Raw genomic sequence first — 24,172 nt, forward strand, 5'->3', positions numbered from 1 at the left:
TGCTGGGGGGGGAGGCAGCAAGGACTGGAGGCCAGAGCCCAAAGTCCCATAGCTGGAGGATGGGGCCCGAGGATGGGGCCCGAAGCCATATGGCCAGACCTTGGGGCCTGCCGACAGCCCGCCAGCACCGGAGCCCGAAGCCCTGCAACCAGAGCCTGCTGCCCCCAAGCTGAGCCCCACTGCCCCTGGGAAGGTGGGGAGCTCACTGGCTGCCTGATTCTTCAGCATTGTGCCCCACATGACTCCAGGGGGCCCCAGCAACCAACACCAAGGTGGTGCATCCAGGAGCAACAGAGAGGGGGTGGGGGTGCTACTTTGCTGGCCAGCATTATGAGTTTCAATAAGGGGGACATGAATGCAGGGAGAGCAGAAACCCACTGATTGCAAATTCCCACAAGCAATCCTCGGGCTCTCAGGTGACCTCTGTCAAAGTATCTCTGAATGATATTCTATGACTTAAACCCCAGTCTCTTCTAGGTGACTATTTCACTCTGGCAACTGGTTTATTCCGCTCACTCTAACAGTCATAATGATAAGGTAAAATAAATGAATCACAGAGAGGGGGTGAAATAAGCCTAACTCATTTGCTTTGCTCACTCTATAATAATTGGTTTATTTCACTCACTCTCTACAATAAAAAGAGAGTACTTGTGGCACCTTAGAGACTAACAAATTTAATTGAGCATAAGCTTTCGTGAGCTACAGCTCACTTCATCGGATGCATGCAGTGGAAAATACAGTGGGGAGATTTATATACACAGAGAACATGAAACAATGGGTGTTACCATACACACTGTAAGGAGAGTGATCACTTAAGGTGAACTATTACCAGCGGGGGGGGGGGGGGGAGGGAGGAACCTTTTGTAGTGATAATCAAGCTTATGCTCAAATAAATTTGTTAGTCTCTAAGGGGCCACAAGTCCTCCTGTTCTTTTTGCGAATACAGACTAACACGGCTGCTACTCTGAAACCTGTCTCTAGAATAGCTGGCTGATCTCAGTCGCTGTAGAATAACTGGGCTGGCTGACTTGTTCAGCATCATGGTAACTGGTTTATTTAGCTGTATTTACAATAATAACCAACTGACTTTGCTTTCTTCCTCTAGAATTATAACACCAGCTGTTTGCTTTTTCCAGTGCCTAGAGAATAACTAGTCTACTTCACACGCTCAAGTTAAAGCTCAGGACAATGCTAACATCTCACTGAGGATCATGAATTTCTTTGACGTGTGAAATAATTGTAACTGGCGTATTTCACTCACTCGATTGAACAGAAACTGGTGTCTTCAGCTCTGTACGATAAGAATCAAGGTCATTTGCTGGCTATGTAATAGTAACTAACTTATTTCAGGTTTCAGAGTAGCAGCCGTGTTAGTCTGTATCAGCAAAAAGAACAGGGGTACTTGTGGCACCTTAAAGACAAATAAATGTATATGAGCATAAACTTTTGTGGGCTAAAACCCACTTCATCGGATGCATGGAGTGGAAAATACAGTAGAAAGATATATATATCTATATATATCTAGATATAGATATAGATATATATACACTGCATGCATGCAATGAAGTGGGTTTTAGCCAATGAAAGCGTATGCTCAAATAAATTTGTTAGTCTCTAAGGTGCCACAAGTATTCCTCGTTTTTTTAACTTATTTCACTCTCTCTACAATAATTAGTTTCTTTCCCCCAGCAACCACAACAGGGTGACCAGATGACCCGATATTTGAGATTTTGTCTTGTATAGGATTCTATGACTCCCCACCAATTTTTCACACTGCTCTCTGCTCACCGTAACCCACAACCCACTCCACAGAAATTGACAGCTCTGAAATTGACGGTAGGTTCTTCTGTGGCCTCCATGCCCTAGTCTCCGAGTGCCCATGGAGGAATTGCGGAAAGGCACTTACTTGGGTATCCCACAGCGGAGTGGAGCAGATCCATGCCTGGTCCTGCTAGGGTTAACCCATTGACTGCATAATGAGGCTGCTTCATATAGGACATCATGCTCAGGAACTGGCGATCCCGAAGGGACTCCTTCTCGTCTCACCCACCCCGGAGGACTGGGACGCTAGGTTATTCCAATCCGCTCAGCTGCCCAGGCTCGCTGCAGAGTGGGGAGAGGAAAAGACACACCCAGAAATTGTGGGCACCCTCCTCTAAAAGTGACCAGGGGAGCTGAGGGAAGGGCTCATCCAATGGTGAGAAGGCAGCACGGGGACTTCACACCTTCAAGGGACCAGGGTTGAAGGAGACTGGTTAACCTTTTAATCCACGCTTCCCTTCCCATTAACTCAATCAAGCCCAGCAAACCTCCCTGCCCTCCCCCATGCTGTTGCGTTGTTCCTCTGCATGAATAGCAGACACGCACACAGCTCAGGGCATGGGGCAGGAGAAGGGGCTGGCTACAGACTAGAGCAGAGGTCGGCAACCTTTCAGAAGCGGTGTGCCAAGTCTTCATTTATTCACTCTAATTTAAGGTTTTGCGTGCCAGTCATACATTTTAACGTTCTTAGAAGGTCTCTTTCTATAAGTCTTTAATATAGATCTAAACTATTGTTGTATGCAAAGTAAATAAGGTTTTAAAAAAATGTTTAAGAAGCTTCATTTAAAATTAAATTAAAATGCAGAGCCCCCTGGACTGGTGGCCAGGACCCGGGCAGTGTGAGTGCCACCTTTGGCGCATGTGCCATTGGTTGCCTACCCCGGGCTAGAGACACAAAGCGGTGTCCCCAGAAAGGCGCAGGAAGAGGCCTCCCTGCCCCATTGCAACATCAGTCCATACCGCATCAGTTAAATTGGCCCCTATAAGAAAGAAGCTCGCCGGTCAGTTTCCATTACAGTAGGGTGGGAACTTCTGTACAGTCCAGTTCCTTGGAGGTGTAAAGCACTGAAGAAGTGTGGGGGGAAGCATGGGGGCAGATTGGGTTTTTGATAATTGTATCAGGCCGGATCCTCAGCTGGTGTGAGATTCGCTCCTTAACACCAGCTGAGGATCTAGAACGGGGATGCAGCTATTCCGATTTATGCCAGCTGTGCGTCTGGGCCCAGGATCATCAGGGCCTCCAGGGCACAGGCTAGTGAAGAAATGTACAAAGTCAGAAGACGAGGGTTTTGCTAACGGAATAATTTAATGTGGTCAGCTGACCGGACCAAGACTCTGTGGGATGGGACCAGTTCTCTAGGGCACAGGGCCCTGGATGGAAATGCTGAAAACCTAGTTCTAGTCCCAGCTCTGCCAGGGAACTGATGTGTAAGTCACTGCCCCAGTTAGTGCCTCAGTTTCCCCTCCCACTCCTTGTCTATTGCGATTGTCAGCTCTTTGGGACAGGGATTGTCTATCACTCTTTGTGCAGTAACTGGCATGACAGGGCCCTGATCTCAGTCATGATCTGGGCAGCGCCCGGCACGATGGGGCGCTGATCTCACTCGGAGTCTGGGCAGCGCCCGGCAAGATGGGGCTCTGATCTTGGTCAGGGTCTGGGCAGCACCCGGCACAACGGGGCCCTGATCTCATTTGGGGTCTGGGCAGCACCCAGCACGATGAGGCCCTGATCTCGCTTGGGGTCTGGGCAGCACCCAGCACAATGAGGCCCTGATCTCGCTTGGGGTCTGGGCAGCACCAGGAACGACAGGGCCCTGATCTCGGTCTGGGCCTTTAGGGGCCAGCATAATACAAATAAATCAGTTCCATGCCAGAGAACCCGCGGGCAATCAATCTAAGAAGAGCTCTCCCTGAAAGGCAGTTGGTGTCAGGCTATAGACAAGGCCCCACTATCGCTGGCCTTCCCTTAGAAAATATTGCCAATATATCCCATCCTGGCCCATCCCACGTTAATTTCCCCCCAAGAGGTAACAACTTTGGGAGACCTCGTGGAGCTGAGCATTTTAGAGTCATCTGCTCGGAGCAGATCTGATCACGGCAATGCTGTGTAGGCGGTTTTGGTCTAATTCCTTACTCGTCATTGTCACGGACACAGCACAGCGTGAGGGTGCAAGCACTTAGTGCAAATGGCTCACGATTGTTTGAGCACTGAACAGCTGCTGAAAACCAGGAGGTTGTTTTGCCAGTGTAGATGAGAACTTGCTTTCATGTTTCCTTTTGCCTTAACTTGCTGCTGTCCTCTGAGCCATTCCATACCCAGACGGATTCAGGAAAGGGGAGGAAAACCGTGCCACTCCTTCCACCTCCTGTCTGTGCCATTCCAACTCCCTCCAGGGGAACACGAGAATTCGTGCCAGGCCAAGCCACATTGTATTGCGCTCATTCCGGTTAATAACAGGGCTGGTGACGAGCATGGCCCAGAAAATGCTCATAAATCACGAATGGATTCGTCACCTTTCCTTGGCCAGGTCTAGAACTAGAGCCCCAAGAAATGGGTTTCAACAGGCAAAACCAAATGAAATAAAACAAAATTAGCCCTGGTGAGGCTGCCTTCAGCAGGCGGGGAAGTTCCCCTTGAGTTTGCCTGCTGGGAAGTTTCCATAGGAGGGGAGCCATTTAACAGGATCCACCCCCCTTCTCCTCCCAGCTTCCTACATTTTGTGGATTCGGATCAATCAGGGTCCAGAGCTCAGCTGGACTTGAAAAGTCAAAACACATCCCAGATTTTCACTTCTTTCTGGTTTGGATCAGGGGGTGTCTATAAAAGGCCCACAGGGGAAGATCTCTGAGAGCAGAGGGCTCTTTCATCTAGCCGATAAAGACAAAATGAAATCCTGGGCTTCATTCGTACAGAATCTGGCGCAATGGGGCCTGGGCCATGGTGCTATCATAATACTCCTAAGCAATAAAAATGTACAGCGCCTGGCAGAATAGGGACCTGACCCACGCCTGGGGTGCCTACGTGTTACCATAATACACCTCATAGAAACAAAAATGTACAGCGCCTGGCACAGTGGGGGTCTGGCCCATGACTGGGGCCCCAAGGGCTATCACAATAAAAATAAAATAAAGATACGATGGCTGAAAGTTGTCTAGAAACAAGGGATACCTTTTTAACTGCAAGAGCAGTTAACCTACAATCGCCAAGCCCAAGCATTAAAAATATCAGCATTAAATATCAGGCTCCAAAAAAACCAAAACAAATTACAAGATTGGTTTAAGAAATCACGAGATCTTCAAAGCCTCACAGAACGTGGGGGCCTTTTTATTTCATTTTCTGGGGTGGGAGCCTTTGCAGGTCATGTTTACAGGCTGTTCTCTGGAGCCCTGCGAGCTAGAAACAAAAACTGGCAAGCTGAACTCCCGTCATCACGGAAAAAACACCTCATTCCCGGGACTGAGTTTTTAAGGGAAGCACCCGCTACTGCAGATTGGCCACGCTGGGACACCCTCCCAAGGGACTGGGGGGATTTTCCTTAGAACCTTAGAATCGAGCTGGGGTGTCTTTCTAAAAGATGCCCACCAGTTATGGAGTCTGGTGTGGGAATTGCTGCTTGAATTTCTCAGATCGGGGAAGCATAGGTCACAAGATCTTAATGAAAAGGAGGACTTGTGGCACCTTAGAGACTAACAAATTTATTTGAGCGTAAGCTTTCGTGAGCTACAGCTCACTTCATCGGATGCTGTAGCTCAGGAAAGCTTATGCTCAAATAAATTTGTTAGTCTCTAAGGTGCCACAAGTCCTCCTTTTCTTTTTGCGAATACAGACTAACACGGCCTCTACTCTGAAAAAAGATCTTAATGGTTCCTTCTGGCCTTAAAACCTATTCATCAGAATAAATCCCGAAATGCCACCACAATGGGTCTTTATTCATCTGGGGGCTGCTATTTTTGCCTTGCACCAGGATTTCTGGCCTGTGCTGATTTTGCATCTCTTAATGGAGCTGCTGGGTGGGGACAGGGGGATCCAGCTAATTCCTTATTCTCTGCATGAAAACAAACTGCAGGTAATGTAACAAAATAATGAGGGTTGAACCAAACTTCCTCCTAAAACAGCCCCTTGATTGCAATTTGCCATCCTCAGTCATTAGCTGCCTTGCATGGTAAGTTTCTGAGGGCACTTGTAAACAAGTGGAGGATTGGGGAGAGGTGGGGATGAACTGATAGACTGACAATTAGCAACTCATTTGCACCTCACTAAGCGGCCTTCAGCTTCTAATGCTGCAGGCTGACTCTGGAGTGAAGTCTGTAAACAGGGCATTGATGAATTTTTACACTTCCAGATTTGATCAGAGGAAAAACAAGTCTGAACAAAAAACCAAAACCAAACAACCAAAACCAAACAAAAAAATCCCACCACAAATAAATCAAAAATAGAGCCTATTAGAAGAGGGAAATCCAGAAGGAGCCTTTTAGAACAAATTGATGTATTAAGGGGAAAACTCTTTGGATCACTTGGTATTTCCCTGTTCTGTTCATTCCCTCTGGGGCACCTGGCATCAGACAGGACACTGGGCTAGATAGACCTTTGGTCTGACCCAGTGTGGCCGTTCTTATGTTCTTAACATGCAGTGGAATGTATTTTCAAGAACCAGTTTTTTTCTCCTTTTGGCCGACAAATGTAGGATAAAATTTGCAAAACGTCTAAGTGATAGAGAAATTTAAAGTACAATTTTTCAAAAGGGCCCCCAAAGTCAAAGTCATTGGGTGCTATTGAAAATGTGACCTTGAGTTACGAATTACCATTATTACCTAGTTCTTATATAGCACTTTTCATCAGTAGCTCTCAAATCTGAAATGACAGCGAGCTAAGGTGATTCTGTTAATAAATTTCCCCTCAAACAGAACCAGTTTAAATGCCCATGTTTTTTCTTTCAAACCTTTTATTCAAATAATTCTGGTGATTTCGCTGACAAGTCAACAAAATCCACTTTAACTAAAACCACTAGAAATAGATAATCTGGGAAAGCACTGAGATCGATTTAAAATAATGGATTTTGCAGAATGGGCAGGCAGGGGCAAAGAAAACATGGTTTTGAGTGTTGAAAAAACACTTTAAATAGCTCAAAGCATTTGGAAGAGGTTTTGATGATTTTGCAAATCCTGTATGAATTACATTCAGATCTTTTCTTTTCTTCCTAGTTCATAAAGAGATTTTCGAAATCAAGTTTTCCTCTTTGTGGGGATAATAGGTTATTTTACCGAAAGGAATAATTGAATAAAAGACATTTTAGCAGTGTTGTGTCTGAAATGTTTTGGTAGCATTTAGCTTGTTTCTGGCACAAAACAAGCCACGAATTGCTGAAGAATTGAAGAATGCCACAATTTGATCCCAAAATGTATGAATATATTTTTCTCTCTAGAGATATATCACAATGTATATATATTTATATAGAGACACATTATTATTATTTTATTAGTATTAGAAAAACATCAGTTTTGTTTATGTTAAATATAAATATTGAAATATACTCACTGGAATTCTATAATTATTATTTAAATGAAAAAAGCAAGATGCATGCATCCTTGGTTAGGAAGCAAACAAAATAACTGAGCTGAACTTAGAATATTGTTACAAATCATCGCAAGGCAACTGCAGTGTAACCAATATTCTGATAATTTTTTCCCCTTCTCTCAGTTAATTAACAGGAATTTAGATAAATCACATCTCCCTGAAAGTTTAAAGTTAGACCTTAAAACAAAATAATAAAGATTTAGTTTTGAAGAGCTTTTTATGCATCATTTTTCGTTTGCGTTTTATGTATTGAAGGTAACTTAACAATTAGAAGGGACTTTTTTAAGGCTAATGGTGATGATTTAAAACCTGAATTATTATTCTTTTGAGTTGGAATGAAACCGACAAGATTATTCCTGGTTTGATCCGTTTCTGAAGGGAGGTTACCAGATTTGAACGTAGTTCTTTTACAGTGTTGATCATAGCAAAACAAAAAAGAAATATTTTTTCCCCTCTTCTCTAGATCCAGGCTTTATACTGAATCATTTTGCACTGGCTATTGCTTTCGCATGTTGAAAAGGAATGTAATTGCTTTCTAGAGCGGTATCCAACCTTAATATTTTTGGTGAAATTTGTCAGTAAGCCATTTTGTAACGAAACTTATATTGTTATCAATTTCTTAGGCTGAGTGAAATACACAAATGGACCCACAACTCGGCTGTGGTGATGACTGGCCAAATTTTCTCCCAGTTCAGTGTGATCGGTTGATAGTGGGTCAAGTGTGGGTTTAAGCTTGGGCTGTGCGAATATGACAAATCACCCTACAAAAAGTTCTTTGGTCTCTTGTCACTCAGTACAAAACCTTGGCCCCTTCACACCGACTTTATTATTACTACTTTGTCATTATAATTATAGGAACAACTTTGTTTAAGATCCTTTTAAAAAACCTGACTCAATTTCCATTAATCAGATGTTTGAATCTGAGGGGAAAAAATCAGATTTTTTTTTTTAAATCACAATTTCATTTTCAATTGATTCTAAAAACATCCCAGGTTTCGGTGCCACTTTAAGCCATCTTGTCCCCAGCCAGGTTACATTCTTTGCAACAGGAAAAAGCAAAGATTAAATTCCAGTTTGTTTAAAAAAGTGTGCAAAAGCATGAATAGTGCAGGTTTAAAACCCTCTCCATTTAAAACAACCCCACCTCTAGGGACTGCTGCATGGCTGCTACCCATACAGGTGGCTTTAAAAGAAAATATGTCCCTGTCGATATATTTTGTGAAAATCATTTGACTTAAGATTCCAACGTACAAACAAAATATAAGGGAAATTCTAATCTAAACTGATTTCCTGCTGAGAATTTATAAAAGAAAGTTAAGAAATAAGAATAAACCAAAGAAGAATGCCTTGTTTTAGATCCTGTTGGCTGGAAGAAATAAGGAAGATTTGCACGTTTGAGGTAGTTGTATCGTTTTCTTTTTGAACGGTCCTTAACTTGGTAATGCCAAGAAAGAAAGTTTTGGGGTTTTCTTTGGGGATTTAATTCTTGCCCCAGCAAGGTTAGTGAGCAGAGGGCTCGAATGGCATAGCAGCAAAGTCACCTCTGGCGTTGGCAGTAGAGGTGTGCAAATTCTGCTTTGGAGGCAGAAAAAAATTCCTACCCTCCTTTACCAAAGGTCTTCTTACCTTTTTGCCCAAGCAAATGTCCTTCCAAAGGGTCCAGACTGAACAGTGCCGGGAGGTGCTGGAAGAAAACATAACAGAGACCAGTTTGCTGTTGGATCACCAGAAGAGGATGTGCAAATCTTTAGCAAACCCATGCCACCCCACCCCCCAAAAAAGCAGCAAGAAAGAGCAAAATGTGTTAAAAGGATAACTTGAGAAGAGATAGAGGAGTCGAGCTGTATAATCTGCAATAAAAAGAGAAGCTTAACCTGAATCGGAGAGCAGATTTAGAGCGGTCGCAGTAGATTCAGCAGACTTTTCCTCTCCCTGTCTCTCTGTGCTTTCAGATCTGAAGATTTGGGATTTTCTCCTCTAAGCCCCAGGAGTGGGGGCGGGGGGGGGGAGTGTTTGCTCAAAACAATTTTGTATGTAAGCTAGGTCCATTCTCAGCTGTTGCCTTAAGGATCTCACATGATAGGAATTATAACAACAGACCTCTTGCAGATTAATATCCGGGGGAATTGTTTTTCTCAGATGGCTCTGGAGGTCTTTGCTCTCCTTCTGGTGGGAGAACATGGCAAAAGAGAAGGTCCATGTCTGGAATGGGGAGTTGTCTTTTAAAGTTTCACTTTGACTTGAAATTGACTTTGATCAAGATGGGTGTATGTTGGGGTAGCTCGTGATCAAAAATAGTAATCAGAAAGTATACATCGCAACTGTGTTGGATTTTAATTCATCTAATTCATTTTTCAATTTCAACAGGTGGAACTTAAAAAAAAAACAAAGCGAGAAGACACTGTACTGTAGCAGTGGGCTAATATTTCGTTTGAAAAATGTCAAATCTAATAGGAATGTTCCTCATTAGTTAATCATACGCAGAAATCTTTGCAGATTAGAGCCTAATAGTTCAAAAAATGATAACCGAAATCTATTGCTTTTAAAAGACCACAAATCTAGGCATGAAAGATAAGCCTCACATTTCAAAGAAAGATACAAAACAATCTTGTGTTTAATTTTAAGACCAGCAACCTAATATTTGAGGTTACTTAGATTAAAAAACATTTAAACAGAGAAAAATAACATATTAGAGGAAAGAACATTCATTTTTGTTACATTCAGGCTAATGCAGTTTGCATAAAAGTGCTTAGGTAGCAATCAACCTTTGAAATATTATTTCACTTCTGCATTCTTCCCCCTAATATTTAAAGCGGTGTCAATTTAAAAAAAAACTCTAGAGTACCAAAAAAACAAAAATTCTGGTTTAAAAAGTTTGTATTGCTTTCAGGGAAGGAAGATCTCTTTGCAATCTATAGGCACAACTTTTAACCAAGCCACTGCATGCCTCTAGAGAGGAACCAATATTCATATTTGAATTGTGTCTCTAATCATGAAGATCCAAATAGCTACAAGGAGAAGAGACGAGCTGTGCATCCTCAAAGAAGATAGGATCCTTCCCCCCCCTTTTCCCTTTCTCCAATCTCTTTTCTTTATATATACATATAAACAAATAACCAAATGAAAACACTCTGCAAAGGCAGCAAAATGAGAGATTGTAGGAGATTAACAATCTTTTGAGCAAGATGATGAGACTAGAGACAAGGTCCAAAAATTTCATTCAAGAGCGCTCGGATTGCTCGGCTGAAATTACTCTCCTAAGAAGCTTAGAGGCAAAAATAAAATTCAGGGAGAAAGTTGGATTCATTTCCATACAGTTCACTACCCGAGAGAGAGAGAGAGAAACAGAGAGAATACCTTGCTTTCCCCACTTTCTTCCCCTTATTTTATCTGCAAACCAAGGGGGGTTGCAGTAGATTAAGGTTTCACTTTGCAGCTAAGAAAATGCAAAGGCCAAAGAGCGTTAAAGGATGGCGTGCCTATACTTTAGAAGTTTAGTTGTTGTGTCGGAGTTTTACTAACAACCAAGGACCTTGTGGCATCAGGCGCATGTTGAAAGAGATAGTCCCTGCCCGAGAAACATACAAGATAAGGGTAAGAGGCGAGACAATAGGTGGAGACAGACCGCCAAAGCACAAGGTAACAAAGAGATGACAGCACTCGGCCTAGTTTCACACCATTTCCAAAAGTTTCCGATTTCCTTTGTCTTTAACTTTGCTTCTAGTCTTTAGCTTCTTGTAATCATTGGCCTTCCACCAGGGGATTTTTATAAGTGCAATGTGTCCACTTGTAAATTGTGTAATACAAACAATTGATTTCCATTTTAACCCCTTCGTATTATACAGCATGAAATGTTTAAAGTTAGGTAGCAAATGGTGATGCTAGCATGAGAAGTGGACGTATTCGGAGCCATTTGTTTGGTTATGCTGGTTTTTTCGAGGCAGATTTTAAAGTGTTTAATAAAATGTTAATAGAAAAAAAGTAACTGCACAATAAAATAAAGAGGAAATTGGAGATTGACTTTGCACCTTGACAACACAACTTTCTCAGGGAAGCCAGACTATGAGCCAAGCAGCTTCCACAGAATCATTAGTTTGTTTTTCCATTTGATGGTTGAGAACTTTTGGATTAAAAGGACCAGAAACCCATCCGCTTGGTAGATGTCTTAAGACCCTTGGCAGAGACTCACTCATCCTGTCCCTTGTCCAGTCATTTGCCCAGTGTCACACTGTGCCTGTGACTGCAAACGCCTGCCCAAGGCCTTCTGTCCTTGCAAACATCCCCCCACCCCAGTCCCCACCGCCCCGGTGCTCTCTATAAAGACCAGAACAAAAGAGAATTCGATCTGCGAGAAATTTCAGTGCATCCGCACTTTTAAATCTAAAGATTTAAATCCATTATCACCCAACTGATTGGTTCTAAAGTAAAGTTTCACAGAATACTGACTTGGTAGTTTCAAAGTAAAATATGCTCTAGATCAGTGGTGATGGGTGGGTGGGGGCGGAGGCAGTGGGGGCCAGGGGCGATGTGGGGGGAACCCCACCGCCTGAGTCCCGGGACAGGTCCGAAGACCCGGGGCCAATGCCCGAAGCCTGAGCCTCACTGCTCCCAGGAAGGTAGGTCCGGAACCCATTGGCTACCTGCCACCTGCTCCCCCGGCATTGTGCCCCACATGTCTCCGGGGGGGCACAGAGTGACTCCTGCTGGCGGCCTCAGCATCCAACACCCAGGCGGCACATGCAGGAGCAACAGGAAGGAGAGAGGCTGTGGCTTTGTGCCCTGTGGCCGCAAGAGAAGCCGCTGGTAGCTGCATTTGAGAAATGCTGCATAACTGCAGATCTATCGTTAATAGCAATACTCCATGCAGAGATAGTCCTTGACACCTGCTCCTGTCCTTCATTCGACCCACGGACAGTGCTGTCCTACGAGTCAGAACGCCGGGGTAGGAACATCTGTTTTGTCTACACAGGCTAATCTAGTCTCCTGTTCCAGTCTAAAATGCTGCACATTACTGTCAGGTTTTTTTTCCAAAGCCAATCAATTTGAATGATGAAAAATCGCTCGCTATTCAGAACGGCACCCAGAGGGAGAAACAAATATTGATTTCTCCTGGCGGCGCAAATTCCTAGAACTCTTTGTCACCTGATCTTGCAAAAAGAACTCGGAAAGACACCAGCGTCCCAGCACACGTGCTCGGTTCATCTCCAAGCCCAGTGTGGTTGTAACGCCAAACGTTATGTTATTCATGGTTGGTTTCCTAATTACCAGTCAAGTCCCCCTCTGAAATTATAAGGCAGATGCCCCTTCTCCATCGCCCAGTGGCACAAAACCAGCTCCAGAGATGGCACAAATAACTAAGTGTCTGATGGTCACGTCACGCAATAGTTCTTCGCTTCCCATTTTAAAACTCGATCCCAACAATTGACCCAACCCAGACTGATCCCCCGCTCCACAATGCCAGCGTACGTTTCACACCCAGCATCGCCACCGGCATCTACCAATAAATTCCCATCATCTGCGCCTCCCCAAAAAAAGAACCACCTCAAAACATTTGGAGGAAGAACTGGACCCGTGTAGGCCTTCCCCAGTACAACAGCACTTGAATTAAGCGTGCTAAAGCCAGCCGAGTGGCATTACGAATGTAAAGACTTTAAATCATTAGATATAATTTTATCAAGAGCGCTAAACCCCCCTACCCTGCCCTAAATCTGGATCAGTGGCAAATAATCATACCTCCCCGTCGCACACAATAAAAAGACTAGCTGATCTCTTCTGCTAGCAACTCACCTGGGTGTACCGACTCCAGGAGGCGAAGACTTTGAGGAGGGGGAGGAAGAGAGAGAGAGCGAGAGAGAGGGGGGAAAAAGGAATAGAAGAGGAAGAGGCCACCTACATGTGGAAGATTTAAGTAAGGGAGGCTGTGATGTCAGCTGTCATTGTCTATATTTCACCCCTTAATCCTGGGAGGGTGGCAGGGAAGGGGGTCGGAGGTGGACTCGAGCGAGGTGACTTTGGGGAAGACAGTCCACCCGGCTGGCAGCGAGTAGCTAATCTGCTGCCGAAATGCCAGACACAATTAAACGTGATCCCCCGGGACGAAAGGGGGTCTCTCCACAAGCCCAGGGGGTGGCATGGACGGGGAGAGGGGCAGCTGCTTGGGTGGCAGAGCCAGTCACCCTGAGAACCTCCCAGGCAATCAGGACCCAAGTCTCAGTTTCCCCCCAACCTCGTGGGATCATCTAGAACCAGCTCTGGCCTGCATCCTGACCTCACTTCCCTCCCAGAGCTGGGCATGGAACACAGGAGTCCTGGCTCCCAACTGCCCCGCTCTAACCACGAGACCCCACTCTCATCCCAGAGCTGGGATAGAACCCAGGAGTCCTGGTTCCCAGCCCCCCACTACTCTGGGACTCAGAACTCGGGGGTTCTCTGCCACAGACCTGCTGTGGCATCTCATTGCAACTCTTTGGGCCTCAGTTTCCCCTCCAACCCTTTGTGTGGGCATGCAGCACGCAGCACAATGGGGACCCCCTGGTGCTACTGTAATTCCATTAATAGTATCATCCTACAAACTACACTTGGGGCCAGTACCTGTATTTTGGACGCTGTCCCTGCCCCGAGGCAGCAGGGAGATCTTGAGAGTTTGTATCCCCAGCCAGGATCCTTCTTGGGAGGGTGCTGATTCAGGACAGAACAGACTCAAGTGCTATGCTCTGCTGGAGTCAATGGGGCTCGGGTATGTCCCTGGATTGGAGCGTATACTGTGATTTCTCTCTTGCACTTCCCCAGTAGCTCTGCACCCCTATCTCTCTTCAGAACCCCCCATGTCTTGTTTCTTGAAGCAAGGGGCTCCCAGGGCTCCAGACCCCCAGCGAGGCTGGGTTCTTCATCTGGGAGTAGCTCACTTCCCCATCTCCGTTCATCCCCAGCCCCCCTCTCCCGGCCCCTGGCTAGTCACGCCACACGGCCCTGCCACAGGGAGTGACCCCTATAACTGCCGAGCCTGCCCCAGAGGGAAAACTGGGACTAGATCACTACAGACCCCCACAATAGAACCTGCATCCGATGAAGTGAGCTGTAGCTCACGAAAGCTTATGCTCTAATAAATTTGTTAGTCTCTAAGGTGCCACAAGTACTCCTTTTCTTTTTGCGAATACAGACTAACACGGCTGCTACTCTGAAATCTAGGCTCGAAATGATCAGGGCTCCGGTCAGGCTGGGTGCTGCGCAGGCCCTGACCCCAGCTGTAGGGATGATATCAACACCCAGGCTGGATTCTCTCCCTTCCCTCCAGGCGCTTGGCTTGAGATTCAGCATGGGGCTTTGGTGCCCTGGGCAAGGTGTGGGGTGACAATTTGGGGGCATTTGGTTGTGGGGGTTCATGGCCCCACCCAATACTCTGCAATCAGTAATTAGAAGGCTCATTCCATCTGCTTCAGATCTGGGGTGCGGTGGCAGAGAAGGGATGACTCCCCCCCCGCCTCCCAAATACCACCCCACGGAAGCCTTTTCACAAACGGTGAAGCCTCGTCCCTGCCCGCAGCATGAACCCAAGAGTCCTGGCTCCCAACTCTACCACTAGACCCCACTCCCCTCCCAGAGCCATGGATAGAATCCAGGAGTCCTGGCTCCCAGCCCCCTGATCTAACCAATAGACCCCACTCCCCTCCCAGAGCCGAGGATAGAACCCAGGAGTCCTGGCTCCCAGTCCCCTTTGTCATAACTCACTCGACCCCACTCCCCACCCGGAGCCAGAACCCAGGAGTCCTGCCCTCACCACCCACCTCCTTTTTAACTCCTAGCTCCCTGTCTGCTCCAAGCCCATTGTTTAATTGGACTCTAGCTCGCCTATCCCCTTTAGCTAATGCACTTAAAATGAGGCCAGGGGAAAGGAATATTCCATTGTCATCAATCCGGGAAGCTGGGACAACAATGCACTTTTAATTACCATTAATTCCCAACCAAGCCAAAACAAAGCAATGGGATTTGCCACCTCACAGAAAGGCAGCCGGGCCGGCAAAGCGGGGCCAGGCCCAGGGCTGTATTTAATAATTCCCCCAGGATCGGGGAGGGAGGGCTACAGTAATGAGTCCAGAAAGAGAAAAGTTAAACTAAAGGGTTTTGTTAATCCCCAGCCTTGCCCCGGCCACGGGTTGATTAATTACACACAGCAGGCTGGAACGAAGCAAGGCCTTCCCTCTCTTAATTATAATACACAGGAGGATTAGGGTCACACTGTCAGGGCTATTAATTTGTTACCAGCCATTGCTCATTAGGGAAATAGCAGCAAGAGGAGAGGAAGGCCGTAAGTATTCTTAATTGAAAATCCCCAGTCTTGGAATAGAAGCAGGGAGGAGATTACGTGCCGTACCATAGGGCCGAGCAGCGGCTGGGTTATATACGCCGCACGCCAAGTGGACGCGGCTGGGCTGGGCTAACCCCCATTGGATGGGAAGAGGCCCCTTTGAAGTGGCTTTGTGGATCAGTAATTAGAATTACTGATTACGCATCGTCTCTTGCCCCTGGGCCTCCGGCCCAAATCTGGCATCGCCCAGAGTCTCATTTAAAAGCGGGCAAAGGGGGCGTCGGAGGAAAGGGAACAGGAAATCGGCCTGGAAGAATTTGCACTGAGAATCGGTGCTCCCCATGTACCGTGCTAGGGGGTGCTGCAGGGAGTGGGGTGGGGGGGCTCAGCCGGGGGTGCTCTCCGCTCGCTCTCAGTGCTGGCCCCAGCGTGGCACTAGGAAGCGCTGTGTTGCAGGGAGCGGGGTGGGGACTCAGCAGGGGGCGCTGCGCTGCAGGGGGCAGGGCAGGGGGCTGGGCTAGGAGGGTCACTGCTGCCCACGCTGCTTTTTGCAGATGAGGCCAGACTAGGGCCACTTGCGGCCATCAAAGACTTGGTGGGAACTTTTGGCAGGAGCAGTGGCTTGGTTACCCTCAGCGGTCAGGCCAAACTCCAGCATGGTTCGAATAATCCCACTGAGTTTCTTAAATTCTACCCCCAGCTACAAGATTTGGCCCCATATCTCACCCTTTGCCCCAGGCAGTGGAGTTAGTCCTAGAGATCTGCCTCTTTTCTTCCTGACAAAATGTACCCCCGGAGACCAAAGACCCTCTAGCGAAGAAACGCAGCGACATGGCTCCGCCGCAGAATAAATCTGGGGTGGGGGTTGGGGACACTTCAGCCTGACATTACGGTAGTTTTGACCCCAAACAGAAATTGCAATTACTGCGCAGAGTGGCAGTGGTGACTGGCAAGCCAGTCCCTAAAACAGCACGTCCAAAGGTATTAAACGCTGATGAAAATGGATTGCCAGCGTCCTTAATCCCCATGCCAATCCCTCCCAGCAAAGGCACAACGCATGGAGCGACCCTCTGCAATTAGACACTTACAATTTAATTTGTCCAACTGGCTTAGAGGAAATTGAAAAGAAAACAGGGGAAATTGACCGAACCCGGATGTTTAAAACGCCGCCTGGCACAGGGCAGGGCCCTGGTTCAGGTCTTAAAGATACCACCTGGAACTAGCCTGTGTTCGGTTGTTTTCCCTACTAAGCATCCTTGGGAAGTATCTAGTCTTACACAAAGCAGGCTGGGAGCTAGGCCCAGGTGTGGCCATTTTGGAACCAGAGTGTGTTAGCAACACTAGCGAAGCAGGAATCGGGTCCTGCTAAAATTATGAGATTTGGTCCCCCAAAAAATCACAAGATTGGTGTAAAACCTCTTAGATTTGGCAAAAAAACATGAGATTTGGCTCTAAAAATACATTTTAGGGTTATTTTTATTTGCTGCCTGAGTCTGGAGCCTTTAAGGTTCTCTCTGTGACCATGAGAGTAGCAATGTATTTTTTTAACTAGAAGTTAAGATTCACATGACTCCAGGTGCTGAGGCTTTAAGAAAAGCTCCTTTGATTGACAAAAAGAAAAGGAGGACTTGTGGCACCTTAGAGACTAACAAATTTATTTGAGCATAAATATATTGAGCGTCCGATGAAGTGAGCTGTAGCTCACGAAAGCTTATACTCAAATAAATGTGTTAGTCTCTAAGATGCCACAAGTCCTCCTGTTCTTTTTGCGAATACAGACTAACACAGCTGCTACTCTGAATCCTTTGATTGGGAGGCTTAGCACTGGCAGCTCTCCATGGCCCTATCACTGCAGTGTCTGAGCGCCTCTCAATCTGCAAATGTATTTATCCTCAGGGACAGGCAGGGCAGGGCTGTGATCCCCCTTGTGTAGATGGGGGAACTGAGGCACGGAGCGGTTAACTGACTTGCCCATGGTCCAACAGGCAGTCAGTGGCACAGCAGGGAATCAGAACCAGGTCTCCCAAGTTGCCAGATTAGCGCCGCAGCCCCTTCCTCACAGTCTCTTTGTGCCGTCCGACATGGTGGGCTGAGATCGTTCAGCACAATGAGACAAACGAGCGGGCGTTGGACAGGGTCATGGTGCCACCAGCACAAGGGTCTGTCAGTAATACACCTGATAATGCACAGCACCTAGCGCCGAGGGGCCTCGGCCCCTGACTGGGGCATGTAGGCACTACCATAATACACCTAATAATGCACAGTACCTAGCGCCATGGAGTCCCTGACTGGGGCTTGTAGGCGCTACCGTAATATACCTAATAACGTATAGCCTCTACCACAATGGGGCCCTGGTCCCTGCCTGTTGCCCCTAGGTGCTACCGTAATATATCTAATAGCAATAAAAATGTACAGAGCCTAGCACCATGGGACCCCAGCCCCTGACTGGGACGTGTACGAACTACCGTAAACCACCTAATAAACAATAACTGGAAGCCCACCCCTAGCTCTGAGCTTTGAATCTGGCTAAGTAAAACCTCCCCCAACCTGGCCCATCATCATCAAGCTCTAATCATGCCCGGGGGCCCCCCACCTCCCTCCCTGTCTCCCTTAATGGGCTCCCTGCTCCAGGGTGGCCTCTCCAAACAAGCTGCTATTGTCACCCGGCTCCTCCCTGCTAATTGACTCGAATCAACACTCAGGGGGCTAATTCCACATTCCCCGCCCCCAGCCAATTAACACTTTCCCCGCCCCCAGCCCAGGCTTCACAGGGCACACAAGGCCCCCAGACAGGAACAGGCTGCCCCGGGACTGGGAGGGCTGAGGGGGGAGCTCAGCTCCATGGCAGGCTGGGGCTGGTGCCTGCTGATGCCCACGGGAGGGGGCCCGTCCGTGATACCAGGCCCAAGGCAAAGCAGGGAAGCTGAGCCGAAGGCTTGTTCCCCCAGCCCCGTGGGGCATTGCCGGCAGGGCAGGGGGCAGCCCCTGGCTCTGGGAATGCACTAATCCTGGAAAAGCTTCGCCCCGCCAGGCCATGTGCCCATCATGTGGCCAGCCCCCGGGAAGGGGGACAGAGAACAAAGGAGGCGATTTAACAATAATAATATAATAAAGCTTCCCAGGTTGGGGCGGGGGGGGGGGAGTCTGTAAATCTCTGGGTTATGTCAGGTGGGAGGGCACGGGGGGGGGGGAGCCCTCACATGACGCTGGGCCTTATGCAAACCCACTCACTAATGACACGCGCTGGTGTGTGTGTGTCCCCTCCACTCCTGTGGCGACGAGGCCCCTAATGGCCAGGCCAGGACCCTCCGCACGGGAACTGGGGCGGGGAGGATGAGCACGCACCCCGAGTATCTGCACAGCTGACACCACAGTCCCTTATGTACCCTCTGTACACAACACACACACACACACCTCACCACATGCACAGCCTCCTATATACCCTCTGTACACAACACACACACCACCTCCTCGCACACACAGCGCCCTATGCACCCTCTGACAGGTATGCTCTAATAAATTTGTTAGTCTCTAAGGTGCCACAAGTACTCCTTTTCTTTCTATGCACCCTCTGTACACCACACATACATACCACCTCACTACATGCATTCATGCTGTACACACACACACACACACACCTCACCACACGCACAGCCCCCTATACAACCTCTGTACACAACATACACACCACCTTACCACACACACCACCTCATCACACACACAGCCCCCTATGCACACTTTGTACACCACACACACACACCACTCACCACACGCACAGCCTCCTATACACCCTCTGTACACAACACACACACCACCTCCCGACACACACAGCCCTCTACGCACCCTCTGTGCACAACACACACACCACCTCACCACACACACCACCTCATCACACACACAGCCCGCTATGCACCCTCTGTACACCACACACCACCTCCTCACTACATGCATTCACACTGTACACACACACTCCTCACCACACCCACACCCCACCTCACCACACGTGCACACACACCCGACGTCACTGCACACACACACACTGTACACAAACACATAACCTTACCATGCACACAGCCCCCTACACACCCTCTGTACACACACACACTGTACACCCACACCTCTCATCGTGCGCACACACTGTACAGACCATGTGCACAAATCACTCACCGTACACACAGACACTACACACGATTTGCACACAGCACATACACACACCAACCCACCTACACTGTACACACCCTATGCCCACACCCTACACTATACACACCCATTAAACACATTCCCCCATCAGACTTGGTACCCCATCCCCACCCCCCACACCCCATGCACCTGCTACTCTCATGACCTAGCCCTGGCGGATGCTTCCAGAGGGCCCATTGCCCTAGCCTCCGGGCTTCGCCTGCTCCCAAGCATAGGCCCAAGGCAGAGGATGGCCATGCAGCCAGCAAATCATTCCGCCTGGCACGTGTTTGCCCACCCCCGTCGTTACCCTGGAGGGTCATAGGGGGGTTTGTCCAGCCATGTCCATGCCTTTCCCCTCAGATTTGCTAATCTGGCAGCCCCTGGGAGGTGGGGGGTCTGCTGGGTCTAGGCTGTAGACTGGGTGGACTCCACACAGCCAAGCCTAGACCCACCCTAGCCCTAGATCTCAAAGCACTTCGCAAAGGCAGGTCAGTACCCGACAGATGGGGAAACTGAGGCATGGAACAGGAAAGAGATTTACTGGCAACGTTGCTGTTAGAATGCATTGAAACAGCCCCACCCCAGAGGTGGCTGTATCTCAGGCAGGCAACGCCCCCACACTCTGTAAAGTACAGGAGGAAAGACCCTTGGCCTAGAAGCACCGTATCATCAACGGACACAGAAGGGAGCGGAGGTTAGATTCTGTAACACAATAACCGCGGGGAGGCGGGCTGTGTGGGGCAGGCAGGGAAGCAGACAGTGGCTGGGGTGGGGTAATTATCCTTGTGGGGAGGGGCTGTTGATTTCATTAGAGTGGTTCATTAGCAGACAATGGGCAGAGTTTCCTTATCAGTGACCCTCATCCCCACACAATGGGCCTGCTGATGGCTTCCCTAATTAGGTGGGGGGGACACAATGGCCTGGGGCCAGCTGTGCCATGGCTGCACAGGGAAGCACTGGTGCTAGCCACTGGCCCAGCAGCTATCACCAGGCAGGCGGCTTCTTCAAGGAAGGACCTGAACATTAGTGTCTCCTTGTGCATCCCTGGGAGCCAGGATTCTCTCCACAACTCTGGGGGGGGAGTGGGGTCTAGCAGTTACCGCAGGGCATCAGGATTTCTGGGTTGTTCCTGGCTGTGGGAGGGGAGCCGAGTGGGTCTCTCTGAGACCCTGACCCCTTTGGCAGTGGGCAGGGGAGATCAAACATGGGCTCTCTGGATCTTAAAACATAAGTCTCTCTGGCCTGAACTAAAAGCCAAGACCCTGATAGCCAAGGCTGCAGAAGGCTCACGTGTGGCCCAGCCAGCACCCAGGACAGAGCTCCCTGCAGAATGGAGCTGGGTTACGCCCCCCTCCCCACTCTCCTGGTCTTCTTCCACTGTCCATATGGTATCCGGCACGATGGAGGCCCTGCTCTCGGTTGGTAATGATAACATGTTGGACAGAGCTACAAACCTACAGTGAACTTGGCTTTTAAAGTCTTTTTAGTTATTAAGCAGAGAAACCCACCCTCTTGCCCTCCCAAAAAACCTGTTTGAATGGGGCCTTTCAGCTCACATACGATGGGGAAACTGAGGCATGGCACAATGACGTGACTCATTTAGGGAGCCGGGACTAGGGCCTAGATTTCCTGAGGCCCAGCTCAGTGCCTTCCTTATCCATCTAGCCCTTTATCCCTAAACTTACCCCCTGTTACAGACAGCGTTGCCTAGTGGCTAATGCACCAGCTTGGGCCTCAGGACCCCTGGGCTCTATTCCCGGTTCTGCTTTTGGGTAACCTTGGGCAAGTCACTTGCCCCTCCGTGCCTCAGTTTCCCCATCTGTGAAATGGGGAGAATGAGCACGCCGTCGTGCAGCCCTTTGAGATCTCCCACTGGCGAGAGCTTGGCATGACTATGATGAGCTGTCACGGCGGCGTCCAGCACAAGGCAGACATCCGAGTGCTGAAATGACCCCAGGGCTCTCCCAGGCTGGGTGCCAGCCCAGAAGCCCCCCCCCGAACCCTGGCTGTGGGGCACAGGGTGGCATGCCTGGGACTGCTGCTTTTACAGCTGGTCTGGGCTGCTGCTTCACGGGACGGGAGGGTGCTTTGTTCCTTTGTCTCCCAGCGAGACTGCGGTAAAACCCACTATTAATGTTATTGCTGCTTTAACTCATCTCCCATCCACGCTGCATGCCTGCCAACTCCTGCAGCAACAGGGCGGGATGGGCGGTGTTGGGTTTTCCCTGCCACCCTCTCCTGAGCGGGTTGGAATCACCCTCCTTCGCCCTGGGGGCTCAGGGCGCAGTCAGGGGTGCAGCCCAGCTTCGCCCCCAGGGTTAGTCACCTAGTGCAAACAGATCTTAGCAGCCCCATCCCATGTATGGCCCCAGGGCCCGATTCTGCAGCGCCCTCCCCTGGTGCTGGGAGGGTGGCCCCCAGCCAGGGGTTAAAGTCCCAGGAGTCAGTGCCTTCCCCTTTTCCATGCATTCTGGGTGACGTTGGGGCATGGGGCTGCATCAATTTCGCCTGCTCCTCGCAGCACCCCTTGCTAAGGTGCCTTCCCCCCGCCTAGGGTGACCAGATGTCCCGATTTTATAGGGACAGTCCCGATTTTTGGGTCTTTTTTTTATATAGGTTCCTATTACTCCCCACCCCCTGTCCTGATTTGTCACATTTGCTGTCTGGTCACCCTACCCCCGCCAACTCAATTCACAGCCAGATGATATTAATCCATGGCAGAGAGACTGGCTAGGATGGGCCTCTGGCCTGTTTCGCTTTGGTTACCTGCCTCCCGGGGCAAGGGGATCCGCTCGACCATCAGAGCCACGGGCGAGAACACAGATTCTGTTTCGTGTCAAATTCTGCCATTGCAAACCTTTTCCTATACCGAAACAGAAGGAAAAACAAGCAACAAACAAACAAATACCAATTAGAAATGTCCCATGAAACAAAATTCGGAGGGTGGGAAAAAAACCAAACCGTTTCAGGTTGAACAAAAATGTTCTGTTCAGATTTTGACCTTTTATTTTTTAAAATACAAAACCAGTGAATCTCTGCATCAAACTGTCCTGCGCCGAAAGTGTCAGCGCTGGGTGTTCTGGCCCAACCTAACCGCTGCCTTTCGGGAAAGGGAGGAGGGGGAGGTTTCAAAATGAAATTTCAAAATTGACGTGTTTTTCCCCAAACCTTTCGGCATTTTTCATGGAAAAACCATTTGGATGAAACTCTGTTATCCTCCAGTCCGGCCCTCCCCTCCAACCCACTCGGAGGGTTAGCTAAGTCCTGGCACCTTCCCTTCATGCAGAAGGTTTAAATCCTGAAGGGACTGTCGTGTTTCCTTTAGAAAGACACCCAGTCTTGATTTACAGCCCCCCACAAATGATGGCCAAGCCACCCCGTCCCTTGGTCCCGTCTTCCGGTGGTTACGCCCACTCCAAAACCAAAGCAAAACAAACTAAACAACTGCACCTCATTGCTAATCTGCATTTGCATCTGCAGATGGCTCTGGTGCTGCTTTGGCAACAATTTGGAACAGACCCCATTATTAACGATCTCTCATCACATCGGGGGTTCATTGCCACCCTAGACTCTTGCCCCAATCCTGGGAGAGTCAGCCCCCATGCACACACCCCAAATCTGCCTCAATAAGACAAGCTACCAACCATGAGCAGCGATGGCACGGTAACACCCCGCCGACGACCTGTTTCCCCTGCAGCTGCTCTTAGGCAAGCATCCCGGTCCAACCCTTGGTCTCCATTTTATTCCCCACCTGCTTTTTTTTTTTTTTTTTTTACAAACCGAGCCGCCGGCGTGTTCCTACAAGCGCTGGATCCACCCTGTGCTCGTCGCCCAGCTGGGGACGGTTAGGACTCGCTCCGGTCGTGTTGTGGCTGGAAGCATCGGATGGAGACAGGCGGGACAACTTGGTGTTTAGAGCCTGGCCGGGGGTGGGGTTTATGGCAGCTCCCCCCCCCGCCACCTCCGACAGCAGATGAAATTGACATTTTAAGAGCAACACATTTTTCCCTCTTCAAGAGACCTCCCACTGGGCCCCAGCAGAACAGTCAACAAGAGGCCGAAGCACTGGAGTAGGATGCTGGAGATCTCTGCTCATTTCCCTGTGCCAGTCACTACATCTCTCTCTGGGCCTCAGTTTCTCCTCCGGATGCCCATGCATCTTGACTCAGTTGCTACAGCGATCCACTGGATCATTCCCTACCTTTATACGACTTCCCACCACCGTAGGATCTGGGCATCTTCCGTGTACAATAAATAGCAATAGCAAAGTCCCTAGCAAATTGCATGGG

General features: G+C 48.6%; 1 protein-coding gene across 2 annotated transcripts in view; it reads right to left on the reverse strand.

The window, feature by feature from the left end:
* The window catches only part of CRX (cone-rod homeobox), a 37,583-nt gene that overhangs the window by 8,596 nt on the left and 4,815 nt on the right, over positions 1–24,172 (reverse strand). The window contains exons 1-3 of one of the 2 annotated variants that reach the window (XM_043501090.1): positions 22,650–23,701; positions 9,023–9,080; positions 1,907–2,103 (exon numbers count right to left, since the gene is read on the reverse strand). In XM_043501090.1, the coding sequence (XP_043357025.1) occupies positions 1,907–2,003 (97 nt within the window). In that variant the 5' untranslated portion in view covers positions 2,004–2,103; positions 9,023–9,080; positions 22,650–23,701. Of the gene's footprint in view, positions 1–1,906; positions 2,104–9,022; positions 9,081–22,649; positions 23,702–24,172 lie in introns of those variants that run through there. The other variant, XM_043501089.1, reaches the window with a different exon arrangement.

Source organism: Dermochelys coriacea, chromosome 23 (assembly GCF_009764565.3).
Source record: "Dermochelys coriacea isolate rDerCor1 chromosome 23, rDerCor1.pri.v4, whole genome shotgun sequence".
Lineage (NCBI taxonomy): Eukaryota > Metazoa > Chordata > Testudines > Dermochelyidae > Dermochelys > Dermochelys coriacea.